Source organism: Haplochromis burtoni, unplaced genomic scaffold, assembly GCF_018398535.1.
Source record: "Haplochromis burtoni strain Fernald_Lab_line unplaced genomic scaffold, NCSU_Asbu1 Contig_3, whole genome shotgun sequence".
Classification (NCBI taxonomy): Eukaryota; Metazoa; Chordata; class Actinopteri; order Cichliformes; family Cichlidae; genus Haplochromis; species Haplochromis burtoni.
This window is the reverse complement of record NW_024582364.1, coordinates 5,829,425-5,842,078: the sequence shown is the minus strand read 5'-3', so window position 1 is coordinate 5,842,078 and position 12,654 is coordinate 5,829,425. Positions and strand designations below refer to the sequence as shown.

The window sequence follows — 12,654 nt, the reverse complement described above, 5'->3', positions numbered from 1 at the left end:
ACAAGTGAAAACTAATGAGACCGTATGTTTCAACACAAGTTGTCCCAGCAACAATATGGTCAGGTGTGTGTGTGCTTAAAAAGGACACATGCTGAGGGAAAAGAAAAAGAAAAGCAAAAAATTCAGAGTGAGCGAGAGCCGAACTGCATGTTTTGTTTGGGGGAGTGAAGTTTTTATTAAATCTTCCTACAAAGACAACAAAACTCTGGGGACAGTTCTGCCAATTCTTTTTTAAATTACACTGAACCGACAACTTCACACGATACCATCAGCAGACTCCAGTCGGTATGGCTTCCCTACTTCCATCATAATCACTCATCTTATTTCCAGTCCATACGCTCCCCTTCCTCTTCCATACCTCACCCTGTAGTGGCTCTCATCACTTCTGCTTTGGAATCTCCTACTTTGATCTTTACACATAATCGCATAGATTCTTGCCAACACAGCATTTTCTGTTCAGCTCCTCACTGACCACGGCGACAAAGGTACGACTTTGGCGTATGCTGACACCCATAAACGGTAGCAGCTGTCACCCCAGAAGAAAAACACCAGCTGATCGTGTCGGGCCCGGTCGGTCGCACAGTGCTGCTGGTTGTGTTAGCATTAGCAAGCCTAATGAGTGCCGACGGGAAAATGACATTGTAAATGAACGAGATTAATTCCTCTTCAGTGGCAGTAAACACGTCCGCGTACCAATGACTCTGGGACTGTGACATGAAAACATGCAGAAACACACATCAGTAATCAGAGCTCAGTCAAGGCGATTCTCTCAAAAGGCCATAAATGTTTTTCTAATTACTTCAAAAACTCCAGACTCCTTGCCTGACCTGAGCTTCTTCTGGCTCTGATCCGCAGCACTCGGGCTCTCTACATTACACTGAGAGGCAGGCAGTCAGTCTCCTGAATCCTTATACAACATATCCATGAAGCCAAGTTCATTATAAACTAGTCTTTTAATACTCTGGGAGAAGTGGTTTAAGCAAAGTTCAAAATGAAAAATTGTAGATTAAAGTTTCTGAAAGTTTTCTCATCACGCAAAAAACCCATTCATACATTTTCTCAACCACTTCAGGTTAAAAGGGTACAAAAGCCTATTTCAGCTCTCGTAGGATAAAAGATGGTAGCTTGTCCAGTGTGTACCCCATTTCAAGCTAAAGCAGACAGAAAGACAACAGTTCATGCTCATATACACATCTACAGCCAATTTAGAGCCACCAATTAACTGAGCATGCATGTCTTTACACTGTGGGAGCAGTAATCCCACACAAAACATGCAACTCCGTACAGAGAAGGGCTCAACCGTCCAATTAATTCAAACCCAGGAGCCCCTTGTTGTGCTGTGTACCACTGTGCATCCGAGTTCATTATTCAGTAATTACTAATTAATGTTAGGGAGAAATATTAAAGTTGTAAAACTAATGTTCAAATAGCTTGAATGTGTGAAGTTGTCATGAAATAAGTGTGCTAATAAACCTTCAGGATTAGATCAGCGCATTTAAATAAACAAGCATAATTGTAGTTTATTTAAATATACTGGACCACATTCACAATGTTCCCATCCACAAAAAAAGGTTTGTGAGGTTTTCCATATTTCTGCATAAATATAAACTAAAACGTCATCCAATGAGGTGAAACCAAGAACAACTAAAATTTAAATAAATAAATATTTTCTTGGATGAAGTCAGTAGACCCAATATTGCTCATCTGTATGGGGGAAACTATAAACTTTGGAATCGGCATTAATTTGAAAACAAAAACAGTGTTTTCATCTATGGAAAGGCAATCAGATGCTTGTGAAATACAGATCTATTATGACACCTGAGCGTGAATGGTGCAAATGAGGCCACCTAAAAAGAGCTGTTAATGCTCAGGAACCTGGGGAAGTTTACAAAACTATCTAAAAGGTGTTTGGAATCCACCGATCTACAATCAGACAAACTTTTTGCAAATGAATGAATCTGAAAAACCCGACACAGGAGGGTCAACCAGCAAAGACCCCACAGGCAAGGTGTATAATAATAATCTGCAATGTCACTAAGAAACCCAGGGTAATTTTTAAGTAATTAAAGGGCTGTCTTACAATTCATGAGTCCACCAGCTTTAAAAATGAAGAGCTTGCTGAATGCGGGACAGCAAGTGAAAATAAAATAAACAAAAATAAAAAATAAAAAAATAAAAAAATGGAGAGCTAAACGAGAAAGCCACTGCTCATCAAAGGGAAATTAATTAGAAATTAATTTGGAATTATAACAGCAATTAATTTCAAGAGATAGTGAAGTGACATCCCACACTTCATGTGAGGAAACGGCACCTGTGTCATGGTCCAGGGTTTTTGGAGTTTTTATTAAATATATTCTGTTTGATTCCTTGTAAGCTTATTTCTTATAATGTATCTCGTTGTTTTCCTTAGCATTTACCTCTAGTGCTTAGCTGCCCTTGCTATTTGTAGTTGAGTTTAGCCGTTCCTCAGGCTTTTCTTTCCTTTTATTCACTAGCATTTACGGTTTCTTATTTCTAGGCATTGATTATTCCAGTATTTCCCTGTATCGTGTGCGATCAGTTCCCATTAGGCTTTGAGTCTTGGTTACAGTCTGTCTTCTATGAGCTCTTGTTCCCTGTCTTGTGTCAAGTTTTCTATATTCTGTGTTTTCAGTTATTCCCTTTCTGTAAGTAATTTCTCTCTTATACTTAGTTTTACTTCTTTGTTTTGTTTAGAGACAAGAAAGTTTCAGCTGTGTCTCATCATCACTGCCTGTGTCCCCTGATTACCTCATGTCTGTATTTCAGGCCTCAGTTCATGGTTGTGTTATACTGTGTATTTGTTTTTGTAGTCTGTTCCTGTCTGGCAACCTAAGTTATTCCTTGAATGCCTTGTGTTCTGTATTTCTTTTGGACTTTGTTTGCGTCTTTTTCTGAATTTACTGTTTTGCATTTAATCAACCTTAATAAAGGCTTGCAGTTTTGATCCGATATAAAAAGCACAGGTTCACATAAAAGTGTTATACATACTTTTAAATTTGTTAAATCAGGTTCTCTTTTTCTACCTAAAGAATTTAGTGAAACTCTGATATGTCAGGTCATGTTATGTAGAAATATGAAAAAGCTTAAAGAACCTCTGAACCTTTTTCTTGAAGCTCTAGCACATAATTTGTGCAATACTTTTGAAAAAGTCAGAGTTATGAAATGGACTTCAAGGTGACACACTCTGCTCAGAGAGCTGTTTGGTGTTTTGAGGTGCTAAGGTAATGGAGCAGCACTTAATGTGACCTGACTTTCACTGTTAGTGTTTTTACCATTTCCACCATTTATCAGAAACGTCTGCTCCTTTTACATTTTGAAATGACTGAAGTTGCCTTCATAAAACGACGGGGCCAAAATACTGAAAGGTACTCACTTTAAAAATGTGCTCAAAAGTCACTGGAGTCTGCTGCATTTTTTTCTTGCACAGCTTAGAAGTTTATGAACTTTTTACATGCTTAAATTTGAAGTACTGAACAAATGAGTTGATAGGCTGATTCAGACCACGCTGACCTTGGAATCAGTTTTCTTCAACGATCTCATTTTAACATAAGTAATTAACCACAATCAATTCTCTGACCTTCCAGTCACTCTCACCTCCAGGCTGTCCTTTCACTGTATGCCCTTTTCTTTATTTCAGAGGAGCCAAAAAACCTGATGAAACCATTTTAAGTCTTTACTGATTAATTGCTATTAAGAAATGTAAGCTTCAGCCCTCCTTACCACCTGCATTGTATTTGTTGCCAGATAGCATTAGCTTATTGAGCACTATATCAGGGACCTGCAGGAGCCCCTGAGGGTTTTCAGTAGGATAACTCTTGTGGACTGACAGCTTTTGGATGGCCAGGTCACATCACTGGCCATGTTTAGAGTATTCATCAATACTTCCAGTGCTTTTAGATAATTGAGGGTAGGTGTGGTGTCATTATGCAAAAAGATGCTTAGACAGGACCCAGCCATTCAGGGCTCTGGACCTCTTTGGGTTATCCTGCATTAGAAATTAGAAACGTAGAGCCCAATGAAACACATCGGTTGGATTATTCAGTAATTCTAACTGAGCAAGTGACCTGTCCTAGGTTTACCTGCGTTCTGCCTTATGACAGCTGGCTCCAGTCCCCCCAAAACACAAAGGCCCTAGTCACACAGGCCTACAGACTTGTTTGCACCCCTGTTAACCTTTGATAACTATGGTAAATGTATGTTCTCCAACTGGTTAGCAAGTAGTTGCTACAGATTGCTGGCAGTTTTTGGGAGCTGATTGCATTGGTTGCAAGCAGCCTACAATAGTTTCCAGGAGTTTGCACACTATTTTTAAGTGCCCTTTCTCACTGTCCCTCTTCCTCTTTGTTTTTCTTTTCCTTCATATTTCTTTCCCCCTTTCCTATCCTCCAGCAATGTAGGAAGGAGTTTGCATGGAAGACACCAACTTATCTGCAAACACTTGTCAACTATTCTACATATGATAGTGAAACTTGTGCAATGCACTTTTTCAGAGTATTTGCCTTCAAAGTAAAACTTACATATTCTGAAATGTGTTAGTTTGAAGGTGAACTCTTTCTTTTTCTCCTTTGTGTCTCACAGGTTGTCTACCGCTTGGCAAGCAGTGGGATAATGATTGCAAAGTACACAGGGTAGGTGACCACAACAATCTGTTAGTGAGCAAAGCAATCGCAAGACGTTTTCAGCACAACACTTTAAACCTTGAGCAATGAATTTCACCTACATGTAGGTAGTGCCAACAACCTTCAGCAGCCACTCACCAGCCAGTCATGAAATACACCTTTTTGTCTAGTGACCTGTGGTTGTCTATGGTTTCAGACCAGACCAGTTAAAGACCTGCGTAACTGGAGCTGAAGTTGAATAAACTGCTAAGGAAATACATGAACCTATTTAGAGTATAAACCTTTACTTAAACATACACCTTTAAATATTACCTTTTTTATCTGAAAGGTTTTTTTGTTGGTTTCAATGCGAGTCTGTTGTGTCTCCATTTCCCTGAAAACCTTATGTGCATAAATAGCCATGTCTTTCCTCCAAGTCTTTGCCACAGAGTCTGTTAAACTTCCCATGTGTCCTCACTCTTTGACTTCCTGGGCTTATTTGAGTTAGCTGAGTTTTTTTTGTTGGGACTATGTTGTTGTCTTGGAGTCTGCATTTGGGTCCTCATCCTACAATACCTGATGATTGTTTTATCTCTGCATTATCATAAAGTTCTATAAGATACCGATTAGATTTTATTATCACTGAATGATAATCATTGATAATTTCCTTATTTTATGTAACAGAAACACCAAAAACCAAAAATATTAATTGTGTGATTAGACAAGAGCAGTCTAAGCAAAAAATCTATACCCCAATAAGTTTGGAATTGAGACTAAATTATTAATTTATCATGAGGAAAATATTTTTCTAAAATCTAACAATTCTTTAGCACGTATATTTTGTTTATTATGACTCAATTAAAAGTAACGATGGCAAATAAGACAGCAGCAATGAAACAGTAATAACATTTGATAATAGGCTCATCCAGCTAATTCAGTTTGCACAAAGGCTTCACAGTTACCAAAGGTCTCTTCACTTGCTGTAGTCCAAACTCGTTAGTTACACTCTGAAACATGTGCTCTTGTTAGTACGAACTGATCAAACTTGGCAGCAGTGAACTGTGGTGAGTTTTCATACTAATTAAGGCTGCAGACAAGGGATTCAAAGTATAATGAGATTTACTCAAATTAAAGACTGTTCTTTCACGATTGTCTGTCAGAACAAAGGCTGTAGGGGAAATTCAGTTAGGCAGGAACTAGCAGATTTAAATTCAATGTATTTACAGCATAGAAGAATGATGTACAACAATAATTGGAGTTGGCAAGACATGTATAGAGTCCACCAGACAAATAAAACCATGTGTGGGCTGTCAGTGTTTCAGACAAACGAGTGGTGAAACTGGATCTCATTCCATCACCTGAAGCCAAACTTGTCCATGGCGATGGCAAAATGTCTCGGCTGGTCGTAGCAGTGGTAGAGGTTGCGGTCGTCCATCGGGATCAGGTCAACGTCACTGAAGATGAAGCAGTCATATTCTGCATCCTTCAAAGCCTCCGTGTAACCAACGTTCAACAACTTAGCGCGGTTGAAAGTGTCCTCGCCCAACTGCAAGACACACAAAGGAGAATTTGACATCAAGACACAAACCTAAAAACTTTGAGCACGTAAGGATACAAAGATATGCGATGTCAGGAAAACAGGCAGTGAATTTCTGATCAAATGTACATTATTAAAATGACCGTGTCATAGAAATGAGAAACAAAAAGAAGACCGTATATAAAATAAGACATTTTCATTTTTCTTCAGTATTATAAAACAATATTAAAGTGGGAGTAGAGGCCCCTGAAGTTATAAATCTGGTCTTTCACATGTTATACGAATGAAAACAACATCTGAATGTACAACTGCTACAGGCACTTTTATCATAAACAAAGAGAGAATGAGTCAGGCTGTAGCAAATGAGGTCAGGCTCAAATCAAAGGTGTTTTTCTTCTATTAATCCACTATGACCTGATGTGTTTATTGACCCCAAGGAAAGATAATTTGCCTGAACCAGCGAAACGCATCTGTGATAAAAGATAACTTCGTTAGCCATATTTATATATATTATTATATATATATATTTATATTTTATATTATATATATATAACTAAATAATATATATATTATAATACCATTATATATATATATATTATATATTATTATATTATATATATATATATATATATTATTATATATATATATATATAATATACAGTATATATATATATAATATATACACTATAGCTATATATTATACTATATATGATGAAAGTTGAAAGCATAGTTCACGACAAAACGCGAGCTTTAATAACTGATCTCCAAAAACAAAGCCCAAAGATGTAAGGAGCAGAAGTAACCTAAAAGTCTGGGACAAAAGGGACTTTACAGAAAAGAATATAAACTGGAACAAGACAGGAAGTAACACTGCCACAAACCAGGGCTTTTTATAGTCAAGTGATGACCGGGGAAGAGAATGAGACGGGGGAGGAAGTGAAGCTCAAAACAACACACAAGAGAAAACTGGCAACATATGTATCAAAATGCAGTACTGTGCAAAAGTCCCGAGTCATTCCATTCTTTATATTTTGCTTCCAAGGAGCCATATATGTTGTTTTAAACTGGTCTTGTGCAACAGTTTTCCAGGTTTTCTGAGGCACTTTTAAAGTTATTTTTAACATTTTTCCTTAGACATCGGTTGCTTTTTCACTCTCATGCATATTTGTTCACATTTCTTTAGCTGAATTTATGAAAAAAAGCCAAATACAATGGTTTGACAAACATGAAATAATATTTTTGTACCAGAAAGTTTATTTTTAACTATTAGCCAAAAATCTGGAATATCTCTGCATGGTGTTCAGTGTGTCCTTCAAACAGTTTGAGGACACTGGAAAAGGGGAGGACAAAGGACAAGTGACAACCCTAAAAGCTATTTGCAGGAAACTAATTATCTGAAAGTCATGTCTTTAGGAAAAAGGAAAAAATCTAGCAAAAACCTGACACAATACTTCAGAGATAAATCTGACCATTCAGTTGATCAATCAACTACTTTTTTTGTGCAACTTTTCCTGATTTCTTAACACTTTCTGAAATTTTCTTTTCCTTTCATCAAAACATGTAATGCTGAGAGCATCACTAAACATCAATATTTAGTGTCTGCAGTGTTCGTCTGAATTTAATGCTACAAACAGAATGAAGTGATGTGTTCGCTGACCTTAAGAGACCCTGCTGCTGCAGTGAAGTGCATTTATTTTTCAGACATCCATGGCCCAGGTTCTACACTTTGGCTAAGATAAATTCTTACCCAGCAGCATGCCGGCGTGAGTTAGTTGAGGTTAATATATATGACAGTTCAATAGTGTAGAGGGTACTGTATATCTCTCTCAGCAGAACCCTTCTGCAACAGCTTGGTAAAGTCCAAGCCCTTGTCTAGCAGCAGGGAGGTCAGCAAGCAAGAAGAGAAGTTACTGCAACCTGAGACTGTTTGACACTTTGGCAGTCCATCAACCTCGAGAATGCTTTGGATTTATTTATTTATTTTCTTTTGCAGCTTTCATGAGAACTACAGTGAAGAAGAAGAGTCAAGGAGTGGAGACAGAAATGTGCCATCAAAAAGGGGAAATATAAATCCAAACCATTTGTTTTGTCAGTAACTGGTGTACGAGACCGAGTCATAAAGATGGTTCCCCCTCGGGAAACCTTTACCTTACACTCTGTTTACAACTAGTACATATATTTTAGAGCAAATTGCCTCGAGCCCTTTTTTTCTTAAGAGGAGCAAGTACAGCCTTTACTGCAACAATTACATCTCTAGTTGGGTCAGCAACTTCATCTGCCATAAGTGCAAAAACCTGATACAGGCAGGAAGCAAAAGATCCAATATAATTTCTGAGAGAGACAGAGGGATGAGATAAAATTAACCTTATGCCCTAGAAATTACAACCATATATCAAAAAACTGTTTCCTAATTATGGCTTAGTGACAAATATCACTGCCTGAATTTTGTGGCTCTAAACTGGAGGATTTTCTCTCCTAAGGCTGGTGTCTATTATCTGGGCTAACAGACAAGCAATTTGAAGATGCTAAAGAGATGGGCTATGCCTGTAATAGCAATTTTGGCATTAACTAGAAAAAGCAATGACTGTAACAGACACACCTATAAAATAAGTAATTCGCTTTAGCTAAACACATTATAGCAACAAGTTGACAAAAATGTGAGACTTTTAAAGAAGCCTTATGCAAAGTCTCCAAGATGTGACAAGAATATCAATTTATATTAATGAGACTCCATATTCATGTCATAAAAAGGCCTTCCAATTTTGGATTAATGCCCAAGTGTACACAAAGTAGCAGAAAAATTAAAAAGTGTTACAAATCTGCTGCAGTCACGCAATACTTGGCCAAAAGAGAAAACCACCCACTTTTGACAGCAAGGTGAATCTTTGAGATGCTTAATGTATCTGCTGTCTGTCCAAACTTCTGATCAGTTTTCGATTTTTTTGTCGTTCTTGTCTCTATGCCGGTGCATTATCTGTTCGAACCGAACGTGAATCAAGTACAAAGCGTAATCTCCGTGGTAAGCCCACTAATACCTGAGATTTGAAAGCATAATCCGTCTGTGCAGGTAACACACAAAAAAATATATTGTCACAAATCCACCAGGGCTCCAAGTATCAGCTAAAATGGGCTTCTGCCTGTTTTTGAACAACAGTGGGTTTATTAGGTCGGAACCATATCGTATAAGGTCAGAAGAGCAAAATACAACCCAGGAACAAACAGCAGACAGATCAGAGGCTGGTGATGAAGGGGGAAAGAGTGGAAACAAGAATACAGATGATAATACAACAGTTTGTGTGCTCTGTGTAACTGTTGTGCATTTTTTCCAAGTACTGATTTCACTAATAGTATGAGAGCTAGCTAAAAAATTACAACCAACCACACCCTGTATAGAAAATAATATTAGGCCACACTAATCCCACTACCACAGGTGTATAAAATGAAGCACCTGGCCACATGGTCTGCCTTAACAAACATTAGTGAAAGAGCAGGTCAATCTAAAGAGCTCACTGAGTCCCACCATTGTGACAAGTTAGAAATCCAAGTGGGAAGAAATTCACAAACTAAGTGGAATTATTACAAAGCGGAAGCATTTAAGAACCACAGCAACTCAACTATGAAGCAGCAGACTGTGTGAAGTTACAGAGCAGGCTCACTGAGTGCCTAACAGTCGCCAACGCTCTGTTGACTCGTCGAGTTCCAAACCTCCTCTGAAAAAAGCAATTTCTCCCCATAGACCAACACTGGCAGAAGACATCTGCAACTCCAAACGATATAATAAAAGTGTGACTCTTTTGTTCATTAATTTTAAAATCACAAGTGTCTGCAAATATCTCTCAGAGCTATGTAAGAAAAATGCAGTTCTGCATAAAAACAGGGCGCTATTTTGTCCCAATTCCTTGTCTTGGCTTTGAGGGGAAAAACTTCACTTAGTGCAGTCGCACATGCCTCGAGCCTTTATATTTGGTTGCTGACACATACACAGACAGCTGGAGACCTGATGGCCGAGTAGTCATTCCTGTCATACTTGAAATCGCCTTGATGTCAGCTGCCTGGGCGCATGCATAGCTGGTGCATTGCAATGTAAATTTCCCACTGAGAAGGCACGCACAGAGTCCACGCTGACTGTCTAAGGGGGCAAACATTTTCCCCTTTAATGATGCTGGTAACTTTTCCGTCTGTAGCCCATGGCAGTAACGCTGTATGGATTTTGATTGATTAATAGTTTCTCATAAACCTTGTGGAGTTTTATCAGAAGTTTACATTTTAAATTTATTTCTCAATTTGTAACCACAGTCGACACAATTTGACATCCTTAAGTTAAAGCATAGAAAACCATAGACAAGATAGATAAATCAAAACAGTTTTTTCATGTTAATGCAGAAGTTTTAAAATGTTCTTTTCTTCTTTGGGTCCAAGCTGGCAGCTGGTCCAGGTGGTCGACTGTGGTGTACTGTAGGTCCGCAGGATGTAAAGCTCCCTAAGTGACATTCTTCAAAGACTTTCGATCAGTGGCATTGGTTGTAGCTTGCTCGAGATCAAATTGTTGGCCCTTTAAGTTGTCCCCAGTCTGTTTGGTCCATGTTTTCTTTGGCATTTTTGTTTGACGTGCCAATGAGCACGCTGTAATTAGTGTGGTAGTTGACCTGGTGCACAAACCATTGAAGTTGACGTTGATGCATTTGGTCACTGCCAGTTGGTTGCTGGTGGCAACAGTCTCCAGTGACTTTGTTTCCCATGTGATCACTTATAGAAACTCCAAGGACTTGTCGTAGACAATGCATTTAGAACACCTCAAACTTGTCAATGTCTTGGTTTCAGAGCCGTAGGGGAAGATGGGCAGGATCAGTGTTTGGAAGAGATGAAAGTAGGGGTTTTAAAATTTAAAAAAACGGATTAATTATTTCCCAAAGTTTAGGAAATTTTGGACATTTGCCAGTTCTTTGCATGCTTGTCATGTATCATGATACATGCCATGTTTTGTTTCATACCGTGGTTTTGTTTTTTTTGCTTGTTTTAATTAAGTTTTTCTGTCTCTCTCAAATTATATGCTTCTGCTAAAATTTAAGAAACACATTCTCCCTTTTTTGTGCTGGAACCTGCAATTTTCTTAAAATGTAACCACCGGTATTTTTTTCTAGGAGACTACATGAGATTCAAACAGAGGTGCAAAAGAACACAAAGAGCTGTCAGGCATTGTTGCGCTTTTCCCAGCAGATCAGCTCATATCTTTACAAAAAGTCCACCCCTCTTTGTGTGCTCCTAACCTCATTAAGCATTATTGCGGTCACTGTTTATTATTTTCATTAAGACATCTGTGTGGGAAACTCCCATCAACTCCGCTTTATGGTGCTCTGTCTTCCCTAATCACTTCATGCCATAAGCAAGTTTGCAGAAGGATGTAAATAAGTAAAACTGACATATGTTACAGTGGACAGGGCACTTAAGCATTGCAGGTAAACAGAGGCAGTGGGATTGATAGGTGCAGATTTTACATGTCTGAAGTAAGAACAGATACCTAGAAGGTGTATTTTATTGCATATATTCAAAATTTAAAAAATGGTTAGACAACATATGAAGAAAGATGCTGCAGATTCTCTTTCTGCTCCATTTTTGGGCTTTTATTGTTTCTTTTTTTTTTTTTTGTTTTTTTGTCTTGATGCTGTATTTTCCTCTACTGCTGGCCTTATTTTCATGTTTTCTCTTCAGGCTATTGTTTTCTGACCAAAACCTGTCTTTTTTTCTAACGCAGAATGCACTGGAAAGGACTGTTCAGCCACAATTTGCCTACAGTGGCCCACAGGGGACAGCGAAACCATTCATGTGTGAATATTTGACAAATCAACAAATTACAGGGTGAAATGCAGAAAGGGTACTCCAATTTAGCGGAGAGCAATTTTTGGCTTCTCATTTGCAAATTCATAGGCATCTTTTAACTTTCAAGGACATTTCTGCTCCATTAATTTTTGATCAGGCTCTACATAATACAGTGTGCATATGCATGCGGGCATGCAGCCTCAGCCTTGTGTAAATGAGTTTACTGACAAGTGTGACAAGTATGTGTGCCACAAAAATAGTTTTCTTCAGTTTGCTGAGTCCTCTTCAGCTCACACTTGGAGGGAATATTGAAAAAAAAAAAAAAAGTAAACAAGAAGTTCCCAAGATAGAATTTCATCTGTCTGGATGCTTGAAAACATCTACTAACCCTGACTGAAGTTTGTGTTTTGCATGTGTGCTTATTTCTGACACTTGCGTCCGTATTTTACAAAATAAACTTAAAAACAAAGCAGGTAGCGGTCACTGTGACAGATTTTGTTTTGCAGGGAAGCTTTTCACCGTTTAGTAAACTGTGTACATACAAAAGGCTTTTTAATTCGCTGTTTGGTAATTGTGGAGTAATTGCCAAAAGAGTGCTGTGTGCTGACATTTGTGTATTATTACAGTAATCTGGCAGATCAATGGTGATGTGCAATAAGTGCACTCAAGGAGAAGCTATCG

At 38.2% G+C, this 12,654-nt stretch overlaps 1 protein-coding gene across 1 annotated transcript in view; it reads right to left on the bottom strand.

Moving 5' to 3' along the window:
- The window catches only part of b4galt2 (UDP-Gal:betaGlcNAc beta 1,4- galactosyltransferase, polypeptide 2), a 212,861-nt gene that overhangs the window by 39,569 nt on the left and 160,638 nt on the right, over positions 1-12,654 (bottom strand). The window contains exon 5 of the mRNA XM_005912500.3: positions 5,978-6,165. Coding sequence (XP_005912562.1) covers positions 5,978-6,165 — 188 coding nt within the window. The remainder of the gene's footprint in view (positions 1-5,977; positions 6,166-12,654) is intronic.